General features: G+C 45.2%; 1 protein-coding gene across 1 annotated transcript in view; it reads right to left on the bottom strand.

Annotated features, from left to right (window-relative positions):
* The window catches only part of FAM171A1 (family with sequence similarity 171 member A1), an 87,312-nt gene extending 71,023 nt beyond the window's left edge, over positions 1-16,289 (bottom strand). The window contains exon 1 of the mRNA XM_084306746.1: positions 16,181-16,289. Coding sequence (XP_084162872.1) covers positions 16,181-16,274 — 94 coding nt within the window. The 5' untranslated portion in view covers positions 16,275-16,289. The remainder of the gene's footprint in view (positions 1-16,180) is intronic.
* Between the last annotated feature and the right edge of the window lie 2,169 nt (positions 16,290-18,458).

Below are 18,458 nucleotides of genomic sequence, written 5' to 3'. Positions count from 1 at the left end.
TCCATCCTGCAACTTTTTTTTTTTAAAGCACCCAAGCAGAGGAATGTCACAGCACTATCATCTGCCATGAGTACAACAGATATAATACAGCAGGGGACCTCTGCCTCTGAATCTGTCAATTGTAATAAATTATGGTATAGCCAGGAGCTGACTGAGGCCGAACAGACAGAGAAATCAAAACTAAGAGAGTGCGTGGAATTGGACATGACCTATATTGAAGTGATGTAAGTAGGTGAGCAGAACAGGATGATTTCCTAGAGGGAGAAAATATGCAGAGAGGAGGGACAAGGACAGAGCCTACCAGCACACTGAAGTGGAAGGGACAGATGAGTATAAAACCTTCAGTGCTCTTATAAAAAATAAGCGTTTTGAGAGCTGGTATTCAAGTACAAGGCACACCAATTTTCTGTTAAAGTTGCTCAGAAAATAAAGGCCGATGTTTGGTACTAAAATCCAGCCACAGTAAAATCAGAGCAAGAAGAAAACTCACCAGACAGTGTCAGCATCAGAACAACTGAAGGGCATGCAGCACACAGCAGACTGTGTTTGAAGAGAATACCTATGACAGAATCTTTTGCAAACTAGCTTAAGAAAGAGAAACACTTGTTTATAATTCGTAAATAAAATAAAATAAATAAATCTGCTTTTCCCATCAGAGTCTCTTTCCACACCTAGGTAGAAAGGCTATCTCATCACACACATGTTGCCTAGTGCTACATCAAGTCCCTGGACCTAGACAATTCAACACACCTTGGAGTGGAGAGTCCCTATGCCAAAGAGAAGCTGACACTTAAAAAATTGCTATCCCATCATTCCGTAACTTCGCACTACCTTTGCTACCTCTAAAAGCACACACTTCCATCAAACCCAAGCTGTCAGCAAGAACGAATGGACGGTGAACTACCCTCGGGCTCCTACCTGGTACCGCAGGGCAGTACCTCTGCAGCACTCACTCCTGAGCACGTCTCTTAGGTAAGTAAGGATGGGAAAATTCACCTCTTCCTGGTTTAGAACAAGCACCCAAATCCAGCAAGACCCACACGGATATCTTTCAAGCATCCTCTGCTATTTTGTTCACCTCTTCCAACTACTTGCATTTTCATATGAACTTTTTTCTGCGTTTCCACCTGGCTTGCTCTTCCCTACCACGCACTCGCAGCATGAAGGATCACAAAGCACAACTTGTGCTGTTCAGCTCCCTGTGCAGTGGGAAGAGGAGAACAAATGCAGCAACCTGACAGGTTACAGCTCAGTAGACCCCTGGTCACAAGCTGAGGCCCTGATGCACTGCTGCTATTTACTAACAATGTAAGACCCAAAAAGCTGGAGTGGCGGTAGGTAGCGCAAGGCCAGCATCTGCCTCCCGCAAGCAGAGATCAGAACAAGGAGACATTTGTTCTGAACTCACCCAGCACGGCAAAAACAACTGCACAGCAGCCACCATGCTCCTGAACAGAAGCCAACGGGATGATTTTATTTGATTTTGTTTTTAAATTTCCCCAAATGAGTTCAAAGAATCCTCGGAAGAATCGCTCTGTTCTTGTAATTATCGCATAGCTCCGCACGATCCGGATGCAGAGTTATTCAGGGGAAAAAAAAAAAAAAAAAAGCAAGCACCGGGGTTATGTTGAGTGCGAAGGAGCAGCAATGCCCTGCCACACCAGCCCAGGGCGAGAAGCTGCAGCTTAGGATCCTGAGCTGGCAGAAAGCCCATGCCACTGAGCTGTGGGCAACTTCCAGCTGGACCTTTTTCCCCAAAATCCAATTTCTGCACCACAGCTGTCAGCACCAAAAGTCAAAAAGACAGTGGCAGAAGATTCAGCCATCGCAGGCATGGTCAGATGGGATGGATCAGAGCATCTACAAACTGCACGAAGAGATCAATGCAACAGATCCGTCTCTCTCACCATGGATATTAAAAGTATCCACGGAATTCCCATTCTCTCATTAGATGGTATGGTGACTTTAATTGAGCATCTTGCCTTACATCAGGGCCATATAATCTTGGAAATAGGATTTCTTTTTTTCTTTGGTGACAATACCTCAATGCTAAACCACATGGTATCTAGCACAAAGCACTGCTGAGTCTGGAATGAGAAACAGAAATACACAAAATTCATCGGTTCTGGGCAAATACCCTACAAACTGACATCTTGAATCAGATATATCATAACTACCTCTTGACTCCTGCTTATCTTAATACAGATAGAAAGATACAAAGTAGGTCAGGTCTCTTTTTAGTAGTAAGCATATTTGTGTTTTTAGAAGGGATTATTTATGAAGGCACTATTGCAGAGTAAAGGATGAATTCTCTAGAGTTACTAGATGGAAAAAAAATAAGTGATATGGAAAAAAAAATCTAAGTGATATAGACTTAAATAAACATTAAAGCTTTAAAAAAAAAAAAACTATTGAAAACATGGAAGTCTAACATTAAAATCCACTGTTCCCGTGAAAGTTGAAAATTTGTAAGACCTGATAACAGTAGGCAAATACCATGAAAACTGCAGGACGAGAAGACAAGAAGCCAGTAGTGCTTAATTAGAGGCCTCAGCTGATTGTTTCAAACGCTCAAACAAGGAAGCGCACACACTCATACACACAATTATTCACATGCCTTGTATATGCTAGCAAGGATTTATTTCAAATCTACTGCTATGAACAAGAGAGCACAAACACATCTGTATACATTTGCAAGCCAAAGCTGCTTTGAATAAAGCAAGGGAGCAGGAAAGAAAAGACGACAACTCCTGGCGTTATTAAAATAGCCACAACGATCCAAGGACAAAATTTAAGCCAAGTATCCTGGATAACACATTAATTCCACACAACAATGACCATGGACAGAAGACAATCACTTAAGTTGTTCAAAGCACAGGATACCCTACCACGAACACAGAGCTGAAAATGGTGGAAAATGCATTACATTTTTACTACCGTGAGGTAAGGCTTGATTCATACCATATGGCCTTACACGGCTAGCATGTGCGCGCGTCGGCACATGTGTGCACAAACGCCGAGGCCTCCAATCCACAGCTGTGTCCATCCCACTCTTCTAGAAGTGAGTAGAACACGTGAGGATTTGGGCAAACACAAAATCCATACTTTTTCAGGGCCATGCAGGAAAACCGTCCATCATGATTCACTGTTTTTGTCTCAGAAATCAGGTAACTAACACAAACCAAGATAACTTAAAGCATGAAGATAACACCTAATTATGTTTACATACTACACCACTTCTCTACAATGCTTAAAAAACAGTAAAACCTAACAACAATCAATCACACCAGTGCCTGAATAATTCATGATAAAGAAAAGGATCAATGGACTTATCATTAAGTTCTTTTCTTCTCCCCTATTCTGTTTAACGTGGTATAAAGCATACAGCAGTTTATTTGCCCCTTGGGCAAAAAGGCCCTGTTAACACAATATATGGCTACCTCATAAAACCGTATCTGAAGCCATCAGTCTGGGTTTAAACCAAAGAAATCTAAACCAAATATTATACTAGGACCACAGACAGCATTACTTACAAGATCAGTTAGTTACCAGCATATTTCTCTGAAATCAACGTTTGTTTGCATTGCGTCACTCTGAGATAAAATAATTGCTTCTTACAATATTTTCTTTACTGTTAACTACAAACAATCACTGACTTTCCAACAGCACCTTGGATTCAAGGTGTTTTGTTCCCCTGGTGCTTAAGAAGATGAAATGAGACTGATGTTACTAACATCAAGTTTGCAAGTTATGTTTGAAATACAGATTTGCTTACATGACCGCTTTTGGAAATGTAGGTTGTCTTCTGGTAGGCTGAAGTTAGTTTTAAAATTTAGCTCAATTCAATAGGGAGGGGGTAAGGGAAAGAGTAAGAGGAAAAGGAAGAAGGTTTTTAGTACTTGTAGCTGGAATCAATTCAAATTTTGCTTCCTACACTGAAGTTTTACATGCCCACCTTATCATCATTATGTTATTTTTTTCTTACTTTAATTAGACAGATTCAGAAACCAAGATCATCATCCATTTTGGGGACAAGTGACTCTGTGTCTACTTACAAAAAACAACCTCAAATTCGAACATCAGGATAGCAGCAGTGGTCACCGAGGTGGCTGCAGTCTGCCTTCCACACCTGCTGAACGCCAGCCCAGGCTGGGGAAGTTTCATTGCCCAGGGCCAGGCAGCTCCTGGCATTTCTCCTTACGCTCACGCAAGCGTGACAAAGAAAAGCATGGAATGGCAAGAAAAAGGTGACGAAACCTGAAAATAATTTCATGAGGGTCCTGCAGTAACTGCTGGCTGAATACCAGTAAATTCCTTAAACAGTCCCTGAACACTGAAGTAAAAGCAGCAGGAATTAAGATCCTCAGTTCTTGTATGGCCTGGGTTTACTTCCCAGCCCTCACCTGGACAATGTGCCATCTCCATCACTGTGCTTTCCCTGTACTCCTCAACTCATCTTCTGCACAAATTGAGTATCTTCCCCATCCTGTGGACAGAGAGTAAGCTCTTGAAGCAACAAGTGTTACTTCTATTTCAAAGTTATGCCCATTTATTAATACAAACTTTTATTTTACCACTCAACATGCTACAAGAACAATTTTGAGATGCAGCTGAGCAAGAGAAAGTGCTACTCCTCTTGGTGACCACAGGTACCTCCTTCAAAGCCTGTCCAAAGTGCTTCTGACTTAACAACATTTTGACTAACAAAGGTCAAAAAGACACATAATCAATGACCAGCCAGCAACCTGATCTTGTCATATACTATTTATGGTCAGCCCCCAGATCCACAAAGCTCTTTCACAATGGATTATTTAGAACACATCCTTATTAGCAGCTAATCTGAGTAACAGTAGACAGAATGGCATAAAGTAACAGTGAATGTAAAAGCAATGAAAGTTTTGCCCACATCATGGGCAGGAAACACTGCTGTGCATTCACTCTTCCTCCAATTAAACATATAACTTCTTGTAAAAGCTAAAATCACCACGGTTTTGTAAAGCACAGGCATGCACGAACTGAAGAAACGTCACCTGAGAAGGAGTTTGGCCTGATTTGAGCTTCAGCTTTCCCACCATGCAGCCAGGCTCGGGGTAAGGGGAGATGACACTTGACCATTCTGAGTGGATAACTGATGCAAGGCTTTTAATACTCGAATGCACCAGATATTAAAAAGCATCTTTGTTTATGTGCAATCACCCATGGTAAACAGATTCTCCACTGCTATGACTGAACCTACAGGACTATCATTTATTTATAAGAGTTTGATCTTGAGAGCTTACAATTACTTTTTTAAATTTTTTTATTTTTTTTAATTTTTCTTCACCACAGAATAATTTCTGAAAGTTTGGGCCGCTCACTTAAATTATGCACTAAATGAACATATACAGTATTTTCTTGCACTAGGGTAAAAGCATTACCTTTCTACAACAGCATCAAAAAAAAAAAAAAAGGCTTGGCTCTGTTACCTAGCCCCTCACCTCTGAAAGCCCAAAGATTTGTCTGTGCTGAAGGTTAACGTGTGACATGACACAGCTTTGATCCTTTCTCTAAAGATGTCTGCTAAGTTGACTTCTGTAGCTATCTTTCTGCAATGACAGTAAATCATGCTTTAAAAAAAAAGAAGAAAAGAAAAAAAGAATGTTAATGAAAGATTAACTACACGCTCACAGGTAAAATTACTAATTAAAACAAGATCTCCAGTCAGATTTTTAACCCAGCTAAGGAGTGCCAAGCAGTTTTCACTGTGGTAAAGCTTCACAGAGCAGATAGCTATTCAGATCTGATCTAAAGAAGGAAGTCCTTATCTAATCAAACGTCTGGAAAAGCTAATGGTTTTCAGCATGAATTTTAGTACATGTAGGTTCTCTTCCTTCAACAACCGATATTTAAAAGTACTTTTACCAGCTTAATATTCTGAAGCCTGCTGCAGTTACAACCCAATAGCTTGCAGCAATAAGAAAATTTGAAATTCATCCCATCAGAAGCTCTCGCTCCTACTGCTTCAGACTGCTTGGAGCAAGTGTATTTTGTAATTTTCACACAGGCTGCTAACAACAACATTTACATCGACTGAGTCCAGTGCCATAATTCCCTCGAAAAAAGTTTTAACAAGCAGTATGCTAAAGAATGAAAACAACCACCCCGGTAAGAACAAAGAAAATCTTAACTTTTGAAGAAAATGAGCTTCTTCATATTATAGTTTTAATAGCGGGGGGAGAGAAAAAAACAAAAAACAAAAAGTAACACTTCCCCCACACAGACACCCTGCAAAACAACAGAAATACAGCTCTCGTTTCAACCATCTGTGTTCCTGGCTCCTGTAAATCACACATCATGAACCCAGAGACTGCTGCAAAGTTAAGTTATTTGCCAGGACCTTGACTGCAGCACCACGGGCTGAAATAAGCTGAGTCGCAGGAACGCTCTGGGTGCTAACAGGAAAGCTAAAGGAGCGAGTATATTGCTGTGCTCCGCAGTGCCTGTCAACATTATTACCACAAGTAGCTCTTTAAACTACTGTAATATTTGTCCAGGTCAGCGTGCTGCTCAGCAGGTTTCCGAACTTGCCAGGAGCACGATTCAGGGCAGAGCAGAGGGAACAGCTCTCGCTGCCACCTCGGGCCGATGCCACCCCTTCTGCAAACACAACGCGGCGCCTGGGCGAGCTGTCGCCAGGCTGCCCAGCAGCACCTTCCCGTCCTCATCTGCCTCACCCCCACAGCCCAGTGCTGTCTGCAGAGCTCCTGAACACGTTTCATGCCCTAGCATTGCCCACCCGACCCCAGCAGAAATGAAAAGCCGCCACACACGCTCCCTGAGCTTTCAGAGCTTCCTGCTGGTGTGAGGCAAAAGCCCTCCGAGCCTGTCAAGGTAGGAGAAGGCCAGGACGGGAACAGAAAGAAGAAGGGTAGGATAAGAAGTTTTCACGTCTTCTCTCTCAGCAGACACCCCAAAGGAGGAGCCATCAATGCAGAAACGCAATAACTAAGGAGAGCAAGGCAATTACCTGGAGGAAAGCGGGATTTACTCTGGCCGACAGAGAGGTGTGAGAGGAGTGCCCAGCCGCTATCAGGCGCCAGGCAGTAATTGCACCAAATCACATACTTGGAGTTAGCTGATAAAAATTGCTCTATCAGGATGCTATGTTAAGCACCCAGGCCTGCCCTCTGCCTTTCTTCCACCTTTCATTTGGCCAAAGAGCATCGTTTCCTCCCAGGCCGTGAGGGAGGGGCTGAGAGCAGAGCCAAGATGACTCGGGTGCTAACCCACGTTCCTCTACAACTGGTGGAAAAACTGGTGAGCGCTACGTACCGCGGTCACATCGGCTTAAACCATGGACAAAACTCTGCCGAAACAACCAGGCACGAAGTGGAGTAGCAGAGAGAACAACCTGTCAGGCTGCAGACAGACGGCTGCAAGCATCTCAAACCATCCATGAGTACATCCACGAGGCCATATGCACTGCCCCAAGCTCCAGTGCAGTTTTCTCAGTCTCCTGTGGGCAAATGAGTTATCCAGAAAGTCTTCATACCTTATTTTTTTGAGCAAAGAGGTGGTAAAAAACTTTCAACAGTTGTCTCACTTCTAAAACAGCTCACTTGCTAGAAGTTGTCCCCTGCTATTTACACTGTAGTCCTACAATCGATTTAATCCTGCAACAACTGGCACTGCTACCATGAAGCCCTCGTTTTCATTTACCAGCTCCTCTCAGCCCCTTCCTCTGCACCAGCAGCAGCATCTGTGTAACTCCCAGGGAATCTACCTGACCTGGGAAGTGATCCAGGTGAAAACTGACCCTGTGTGTACAAGTGTTTTCAGTGGGGTAACTTCCCCCACCTGATTTATCACCCAGCTACACAGATGCCAGTAAGAGAGAAAACAGACAAAGGTGAGAGTAACAATGCAGCTTAATCCAGAATAAATCAACTCTTGGGAACACAAAACTCATTAAAACTGTGGGAAAAAAAACAACATGGAGACAAGCCCAAACAACTCTGCAAGCCTCCTTACTTGCTTCTAAACTTTTCTTTTTGTTTATTTACCCTTGGGAGGAAAACACTTAAGACTCATAAACGTAACACTACAAAGACAAATGGTTTAGAAATGTAAAATAGTGCCGTAGACAACAACTGGTTTGAGCCTTGAGAAATGCATGGTAACCCAGCCAGGCAGGCCATGGGTGTGCTTTCATTCCTTCAGCAGTGGTTATGTGCAACGTACTCAGTAGCTCTTAAGCTCAGGGCAACAGCGTCCTGATGAGACTTCCAGTTATGATATCTAGGGGAGGATTCATCTGACTAAATGGGAGTGCAAAAAGCATTTCTGGGGAGTGCCCGGGCTGCTGGGCTATCAGCAGAGATCCCTACAGCCAGCGGATGCTGCAGCATGATTCATCTGACTCAGGGTGCTCACCCTGGGTAGCAGCGACGACGCTCAGCTCCATTAGCTGGATAGATCAGATGGTTGTGTCTGCAGGAGGACTGCAGACGACTGACTAAGATGCAGACGCCTGAATGAGGCGAGATGCATCCCACCCAGGATGACAATTGCATGTCCTTTGCATGGGAAGTCATACGCTCATGCACCAAGTGAGAGATGAGATGTCTGGATCTCAACCTTTCACTTTGCACAAATGCCCAAGGCATAAGGTGGAGAGCAAGAGGGATAGATAAAGCTGCCAATACGTTTATTTCCTCCCAGCAACAGCCTAAATAAAGCATTTACATTTTTGTTTGTTTGCTTTTCTTTTTTTACAATCAAGGAAGTCTCATAACATCACTGTAGAAACACTTGTTGCCACATTAGTATACAGCTTTGCTTCTAAAGGATAGAAGACGACAGCATTTTCAGTAATGGTTATCACCAATGTAGGATGAAACTGGGTGCTCCCAACATTGCTATCACCTCTAGAAACGTCTCCAAGAAGAAGAAAGGCCTCTTTGTCTGTTTCTTTGTTTCCTTTTTGTTTTAAGCAAAGCAGGATTACCTTATAACTCTACCTCTTATTTACCTTGGCATTTACTGACTGTTAAATTAAGCTCCCTTTCCCTGTTAAACTTCGCTATTACATTACCCACACCTACCACTCGGTACAACAGTTCTCCATCACTTTTGCAGCTGGAATTTCTTGAAAAAAATGGAAGCATTTTGCACTTTATTGGATTTAGCTCTGTTGCTGCCCCCGTGCCAAAAGGATGCTGCTGCTTCCTTCCCTCGGCTTCCCCCACGTCCCTGCTTCCTCCCCGCTAACCACTGCTGCCGCTGCGGCTCCTCAAAGTCTGCTTCCCATAAAGTGGGGAGGCTGAGGGTGGCCCCTGCGGAGTCACCCCAAGTCCAGCAAGGTTTATGCGGGCTCATCCCCATCCCTTACTTGCCTCACTATCTGCCACGCAACCAGCAAGCAGCACAGCTGAGCTTCCCACCGGTGCAGGTACAGGTTTCAGCTCACAGTGACAGGTTTCTGCTTCACCGCCTGGTGTACGAGGTGCACAGATAATGGATAAGGACAGGATTTCACCCACGGTGACAGCTTGTAGAACTGCAAAAACTAGCAGCAGGAACAATTAAAAGATAACTTCAATATTGGATTTCCAGAGGTGTTTTTGTGCCCTGCCTGCACTTAGACCACTTCTATTCTACATTGTATACTTTGCACTAACAGCAGCTCTGTTTAAATATACCCAACCCCCCACGCAGTCAGCATGGGAGCCAAATTTACAGATTATACTGTACATAAATTAATTTTCCTTTCAGATCATCTCTAAATTCATTGCTCTTCAAACAAGCGAAAAAGCAAAATGGGTATATCCGAAACAGAACATTTCACATTATTTGACCCACCGGCATTTCACAAGGAATGAAAAATGTAGCCTTGTGCTGAATCCTGCTTTCAAGGTCCCAGACTTGCCATATGTCAGATAGGATTCTGTGTTAATATTTTAAAGTGAAAGATTCAATGCATTTATTAAAAGCAAGAACAAATTACAGTATGTTCACATTCTTATGGCTCCGTAGTAACAAATGCATCCTTCCAGTTTCCAATAAAACTAAAGATGGTGCTCCGAAAAAGCATGTCTATAATGCTTATTACCCATGCACAACAAGCCAGATATTACATTAGCTGAAAACTTAATGTAAACCAGCTTACAGGAAAATGTTTCTGGAATTTCTGGAGAAAAAAAAAAAAAAAAGCACTCAGTTCTCTTTGGTATTTCCTAAAACAAAACGTTTTAAGTGTATATGGCAGGTTCTAAAAAGCGCTGCTACAGGTAGGTTGGTTGGATTCCTTCCCCTCACAAAAACTTGTTGGAATAGACTAAGAAATTAAGATGTCCTTTCCCCCCCCAGGTAAATTAACGTAAAAATTTTTGTATTACTTGTTTGTTCTAGTAAATACAAGCCTCTTTACACAGGTTTCTTGTCTTCCTTACTTGTGCTGCCCGACAGGCATACAGCAAAACCCCCGAGACCTGCGGGAGAGGCAGGACACCAACACCACAGCTCTCACAGAAGCTGCCTTTCTTCAGATCCAAAGGCGGAACTGATACATGCCGGTGCAAAGGGAAATTAATCCTACAAAAAGGGCCATACAAGGTAAACATCAGTGTCACAAAAAAAGAAGTACTGAAAACGCACACCTTGACTTCAAGTTGCAGACATTTTGGAGGCTGTTTGATTTGCCTTTGGCTGACTGGAAACAGTAACTCTCTCCCTACATCACTGGTTCAAGGTAGATGACAATTGGATAGATCAAATGGACTGGAAAAATTGCAAATACCTGCAAGCAGCATCACTTCCAACCACACTGCTACCCAGAAGCCAAGGCACGCACCCGTACTGTCACGCAGCAGCACAAGCTGCCCTGTGCATCCACCCTGGGGAGGCTGCTTCGTGGTGACAGATGAACTGCTGCTGGACAGGCAGTGAATCTCCTCCAGGTGAGATGTTCACAGCTGCTGTGTAGAAGGCAGCATGCCCATTTCTTGTCATGGAGTTTAGTTTTGCCTTTAAGAAACGTGTGCTGGTTATTTGCATTATAATGTATTCCATCTTCTCTTTTGCTCCTGCCTTAGGAAATATAACTTCATAGGGAATGCCACCCTGCCCATGGCAGGGGGCTGGAACTGGATGGTCTTTAAGGTCCCTTCCAACCCAAACCATTCTTTGAACCGAATTCACTAGGAGAAGCTTGTGGGAATGGTCCTTAACCCCCAAATCATACATTAAGTCTCCCTTCCATGAGTTTTGCTCTCATTTTTCTTCATGCACCAAGACTGCTGGTAGTCATTGCTCATTTACAGGAGTACAGAACTAATCTGAAGTTTGTTCTAACAGCGGGCAGTGACATTCCTACCACTCAGTGCACCAAAATCACTGAAGATTTCTCAAGTTTTCCAATGACCCTGAAGGCACAACCCTCCCTCCATCCCCACACACATACACCGAGGCTTCTGTTAGGTACCGGGCATATGGTAAAATTGGATTTCATTGCTCCAAGAAACCTCTCCTGTAGAGAGGGGACTGCTATCTGAAACCCTTCACTTGGCCAGCAGTCGGCACAGAAAGCAGGCAACCCTAAAACTTTCACGAACCAGGTCTCATCCAGTCAGAGGTGTCGGTATAAGGTTAAAAACAAAAACAATTAAAAAAAAAAAAAAAACAAGAGAGGAAGGGAAAAGGTTGTTTTTCCCTGTGTATTAGGGAACACACGTGATTAACACCATCTCAAGGCTCAAGCAGACAAGTGGCACAGGGAAGCCAGCGTGGGAACTCGCCACCCCCTGACGAGTGCATATACGCGTGCTCCTAACCGCACGTACTGGACGCTGAACCACTCACTGCGAAGTAATACAAGCCAAAAAGGTGAACACAAACATTCGCCAGAAAGGCTGCAATTTTACACCATGCACTCACCAAGACAATTGTTCATTTGGCCCAGCTCTCAGCATGCCATCTGCAAGCATTAGGAGTTCAAGGTAAACACGAAAAAGTTTAGCATTTTTCTTAATCTGATAACCAATGAAACCAACAAATACATCCCCTTCATTCAGATTTTACAATACTATTTAGCACTAAGCAAACAACTTGTTCCTCCTAAACTAAAACATCTTTTGTGCTGTTTTAGAGCAGTTTAGTTTCCACTCTGGTGAGTCCATTTGTGGTCTCAGTGAAATAATGTTTGCATTTGAAGGACATCGGTAATTTATGGCAGATTGAGAAGAGATGGTGCAGCAGTGCAAGATGAAAGAGATGACTGGTTTTACTTCATCTTAACTTTATCTACCATCACAGCTAGAACTGCAAGCTTGGCATAAGTGGCTTAAAAAGAAGCCAAGAACTTGAGGGTCTCTTCACTGCAGTTACTGAACCATCCAGAGAAGAAACCTTTCCAAAATGTCCAGCTGAAATGGTTGTGAAATTGGCTTTCACAGCACCAAGTAATGTAATGCCTGGTTGCACGCAGGCAAGCAGCACTCAAGCATCAATTTCCCTATCGCCCATGCACCCAGAGGGTGAAGATATTGTGGATTCTGACTAAGTTGTGACAGCTGAACTTTTATTCACCATCACACTAGGAAAAAACAATCTGCCTGATCTTATCCCGTGGTTACAAAGTTGGGACAGCCTGAGCACACGCGTCTACCAGCAGAACAGTTCTTGAACTGGATGTTATTTATTATTCAAATGTGTTATTTTATTATTCAAAACTTCTTAGTTTTGAACAACTAACAAAGCATAAAGACCATGGAAGACATAAATTAAAACCTATATCCACTGCATCAGCTGAAAGCCATCCTGGGCTTCTGCACGACAACGTAATACTGGAGCAGTTCTTTTATGAGATCCTCCCTAGCATCCACGAATGAATCATCACCGCTTTCCACTGCAAAGCAAAGTTAAAAGCCAACAAAGAGATTGAACCCCTCTCAAATTACACTGATTTCTCTTGCATTCTGCCCGGGTTCCTGTCGCCTCCTCACATAACTCTTAAACTCCCACCTTGCCAAGGCTCCCAAAGTTTAAAAGGGGCTGCTCACGTGAAGAGGCTCATCGAGTATTTCAGCTGTACTCAACCAAATCACCAACTGACAGTCAAAATCCAGCCTAAGGGGTTGTGGGTATTTTTGTTTGCTTGTGTTTTTTTTTTTTAATATTATTTTTTAAACTTATAATTTCTATACATTAATTTCAGTATACATTCAAACCAATTTAAGTTTCGAAATAAATAATAGAACATTTTAAAAAAAAATCAAATATAATTTAGTCCCGTTTGAAACACTGGCCAGGTTGTAAGCATGTGAGAGAAATCAGAGAGAACATCATATCAATCCTTAAAGTATTTTCCTGGAATTCTAACAACTTCATTGCTGGGGTGCTAAGGCCCAGTAATGACAAAAATGAATAACTTATCTGCATGGACTCTGGTGTACAAAAAAAAAAAAAAAAAAAAAATTCTTCCACTTACTGACACTTACAGGTTACCTCTGTGACCTTCGGAGGCCACACTGTATCTGCATAATGAGCCAAATAAGGTAACAGCCTGCCAAAGTCATCCAATTTTCTAAATAGGGTGCTAAATGCGGAGCTTAATTACCAGTACTTTCCATATTCACCGATTATGTAACCAGCCTGCCTGAGCAGAATTTCAGGCTGGAATCATCTGAACAGAAGGCCGAGAGCAGTGAGAAAGAGAAATGCTAGATGCAAAGACTCGCCCATCTTCCCTTCCTGAACCAGGACACCAGCTACATATCCCATGTTCAAATAGCTCCAACTCCGAGACATATTCACATTAACAGAGGAATGGAAAATCTTAACTATATGTCTCATCTAACCTATCCCACCACAGGGAGGATTCTGCCATAGTCTCTTGTAATCTGTCCAGTAATAAATACTGCAGTTGAAGCAATTACTTCACAATAGCATCCTCTGGTTTTCTCACCTCCACCTTCATTCGGATCCCTTGGTACTCTAGTCTCTTCCCAGCCACAGGGGGTACATCCATTCAGAGGAAAGAATGTCATCTGCATGCATCCCTAAACTTTGGCAGTGGTGCTCTCTCTTCACCTGTAGCTAGAACTATCACCACGGTGCTAAAGGGCAGGAGGGAAAAAAACAGTTGGTTTAAGCTGTACAACCACTTAGCGCTTGCTGTGCTCAGCACACAAACAAGGAATGTGCGGGGTGCTAAAACACTTCCCCATCCCCATCCCCCTGATGTTCACACCTGATGGGTACACAAACAACAATTTTGCATCACAAGATTTTTAAAAGAGATTCACAGTAAATAGCTGGTAACTAATAATTACAGCTCATGCTTCAGTGCTAGATCAGCTCTACATAGCCATTTACCAATGCAGACATCCAAAGCTCACAATAAGAATTTGGGAAATAATGCTACCTATGAAAGCTGAGCTGCTCTTACACTGAAGATAAAATTAGACCGTTCCATCTACATCCAAATGTTCTCAACTCACTGACATAGCTGCTATTACTTAAATCATCAGCTAGCAGTTCTGATGGGAATGCAGCAGCTATGGAGACAAGTCTCTCCAAGATACTCTGAGCTGAGCTTACAGTAGGAGGTAAGATCAACAGGACAGTTGAAAAGCATTAATTTTGCTGATACCTCACCATTCTCATCATGCATACAACAGATTTCTCCTATGATACAGAAATTACAGTAGAACTTCAGATACCACGTACTAGCTAGCATCAAGGGATGCACACAGGTCTTTTTCTCCCCATCTCACCTATCAGTAAACTCAATACAGTCCTGAGTTTAATTGCCCTTGAGTCATAGTTTAGTACTTATTTTGTAACAGCTGATGTTCTGTCCTTAAAAGAAGGACTGAATATGACACTGACATCAGATCGCCTAGCGTGGTAGGTTTTGCTACAAGATACCAGCACCTTTTGAATACTCTATATTAGCACAAGAGTCTACCTACAGCGTATACCATAACTATAACTATAAAAAAGTCAAAAAAATATTACTTTGAACGTATTCCTTCATTTCTTGTGGCAAGCATCGCTTACTGGGTCTTAATGAAGGGCAGGACAGGAAAGCTTATAGGAAACGGGACACAAGCACCCTCTTTACAAGATGCACTTCCATCCTACCGCAGAGGGAAGAAGGCCACTGAGCACAGCCACGGGGGCTGAGCTGGAGTAAGACCTCTTCCATCCCTGCTGGTGCGCGGCCACTTGACAGCGCAAGCTACGAGGCAACTGGCGATGCTGGAGATGCATTTAATCGTGGCACATCCAGGGCCTGGCACGTTCAGGACCACCAGGTCGCCAGGTTTTCTGCTTTCTGACACAGTCCTGGTCGCACTGCTGCTGCAGGGCCCTTTTCCAGGCGCAGCGAGGAGCAGCTCTCCCGTCACACCACGCCGGGAGCCAGCAGGGCACGGAGCATCACCTCCTACCCACCTGGCATCCACATGGGGTGCGGGTTATGGGGCAGGTGCTGCTCCACACCCTGCCCACGGGTACCTGCGAGGTGCAGGGCAGCACAACTGGGCCCAGGAGGACAGCGACTGCCACAGGGGCACCCCCACAGCACCCCGGGGTGCTGGGCTCTCGCCCCAGCGGGGCTCCTGCTCCCAGCCCAGAGGTGCTGGTGGGTGCCAAGCCATCAAATCGCCTTCCCCGGCTGCCCCAGCCCTCTGCACCGAACAAAAGGCCGGGATGAGGCCCCAAAACGTCCCTGCGGGGCCCGGCCAGCCCCGGGGGAAGGGGGCGAGCCCGCAGCACGGCGACCCCACAGAAGGGGGGCGAGGAGCTGGGGCCTGGAGCCGGGCGCCCCCCAACCCCGGGCCCTGCGGCAGGAGGGCTGCCGGGGGGGATGGACGCAATGCAACAGCTCGGGAAGCGGGGAGGGAAGGAAGGAGAGAGGGAGGGAGAGAGGGAGGGAGGGAGGGAAGGAGCGAGGGGGCCGCACAATGAGGCCGGCGGCAGCCCCTGCCGCTAACAAAAGCTCCCCAGCCGCGGGGGTCGCACCGCGGGGCTGTCCCCGGGAGGGGGTCTCCCATCGCCCCCCCCCCCCCCCCAATTCCCCCCGATTTCTCCCCGGTCCCCCCCCACCGCCCAAGGCTGCTGGCACGATGCAGCCTCCAGCTCCGGGGAGCCGCGGCACAAAGCGGGCCGGTCCCGCCGCCCTCCTCCCCGCACCGACCTTGAGCCGCCTCGGGCGCCCCTAAGGTTTTGGTCACCGCCTTCCAGACGTTGCAGCCCAGCAGGCAGAGGAGAAGCGCCGCCGACCTGCTCATCGCCGCCGGGAGGGAAGCGAAGCGCCGCCGGAGCCGCTGCCCCGAGCAGGAGGAGGAGGAGGAGAAGGAGGAGGAGGAGGAGGAGGAGGAAGAGCCGCATCAGGGGCCGGCCCGCTCCGCGCCTCCCTCCATGTTGCCGGGCGCTGCCCCTCCTGCTTTCCCCGCCCGGCCGCCGCTGCCCCCGTCCCCCCCGGGCCGGGCGGGGAGGAGAAGGGGGAAGGGCTCCGCGGCCCCGGCTGCCTGCGGGGGGGCACAGCGCTCCCTGCCGGCCCTGCCCCGCCGAGGGGGGCGGCCGGACGATGGGGGTCCCTCCGCCGAGCCCCGGAGCCCGGCCGTGCTTACCTGCCCCCGGGCTTCGTCCCCGCTATCCCCGCCGCCCCCCTGCCTCCCCTCGGCAGCCGCAAAATGGCCTCTGCCCGGCGGGGGGGGGGGGACGAGGCGGGCGAGGGGCGCGGTGGCTCGCAGGGGCCTGCTCGCCTGTTGCAGGGCGAAAGCGGTGTTGGAAATAAAGGCTGGGGAGGGCGAAGGGCCAGCCGGGGCTCCGCTGCTTGGGCACACGGAATCGTTTCGTGGAAAGGGCCTTCAGAAATGGGGCAAGAAAGGAAGGGCGAGCGGCTGAAGGCAGATGCTGGAGGCCGAGGTGGCGGCTCTGCACCCGCTGTGGCCTTGCAGAGCCCGTGGGGATGCGGTGGTGGCTGTCAGCGCATCCTAACAGGCCTCACAGGAGGGTTTCTCTCAGGTTTAATCTGCCCCATCCGTAAGAGCATCTCTCGGTGTACATCTCTCGGTGTACATCTCTCGGTGTGCTTTCTCTCCAGGAGACGACACAATGCCGCAGCGCTCACGGCTGCCTGGCTCTGCTGAGCGTTGTGCTTCCCAGGCGCTGCTCGTGTTTCCTGACTGCTGCTAGGGCCAGCTATTATGGCAAGTCTTTACACAGCTGTGCAAAGCAAAGCCTCAGCCCCACCAGCTCACGGATTTCCCATGATCTGGTCCCAAACGCTGTCTATGCTTCTGTTTGCCTGTAAGGCTGAAGTTTGCATACCTGGAAGTTTAATCCCTCATAGAGGCATCTTATTTTACAGCTTCAACTTTTACTTGTAACTTAATTCTATTTTTAAATAAAATCTACCATAAAAATGTTGTATATTTATTTATAGGAAGCAATACAGTTGTTTACCACTTCAGTATGTAACCAGACTAGCTACCATAAGCTACAGGTTGTTTCCTTACTGAATTTTATGCAACTCGTATCCCAGAAGTATAAAACTGATTTTGCAATCCTTGAATATTTTCCATTTTCTTTTTGGAGACACTCCAATTGATTATAATGTATTTTACCCTGATTTTATTGTTAAGAGGTTCAAATACATTTTCTTAGACTTGACAACAATGGTGTAGACATTGCTATTTTTTATTATTATTGTTATTTTTATTGAGAGTTTGGAGGATTTATTTGTAAAGCTCATTCCTATGAGAAAAGTAGTTACAGAAAGACTATTCATTTCAAAGAAAAGACCAAGTGAGCACATACAGATCATCTGATCTTATCCCTGTATCTTAAAACAAAGATTTGAATACTGTCTTGTGTCCTGTCTGAACATTTGCAATGAACCAAAAATGGTCTGAAGAGCCCAGAGGATTTAAAACAGAAACTGGATGAAGGCTTGGAGGCTGTTAGTTACTATCATCACAGAATCATTACGGTTGGAAAAGACCTCCAAGATCATCTGGTCCAACCACCAACCATCATTACTATGACACATTCCTTCATAAAGAAAGAAAGTTAGCCATATGGTAAAAAAAAAAAAAAAAAAAAAAAAAAAAGCATACAGTCTACCACCTTTTTTAAGATCCTACTTCTCTTTCTTTGTGTGTCCATGGATTTAAATTAGTACAAATAAGATGAAAGTCATAGCTTGAAAGTTAAGTGTAAGAGATCTCTGTCCATAAAGAAAGCCAGACCTATTTCTTACAAAGAATATGCATTTTCCTGAATATAGTTTTATTCCTTTCAGAAAACGGATACCATGGTCCTTGCAGCATCAGCAGATAACTACTCCAAACAAAATTTTGACTATTATTGCTGTTTGAAAAGCATGCTGTTTTAAATTATCAGTAAACCCTACATCACCTCACAGAAGGCGTTAGTCTGTGTATAGCATCAAAGAGCTACCATACTTT

This window comes from Netta rufina (assembly GCF_964035555.1).
Source record: "Netta rufina genome assembly, chromosome: 2".
In the NCBI taxonomy this organism is placed as follows: Eukaryota; Metazoa; Chordata; class Aves; order Anseriformes; family Anatidae; genus Netta; species Netta rufina.
Note: the sequence above shows the minus strand (reverse complement) of the source record. Positions and strands in the feature narration are given on the sequence as shown.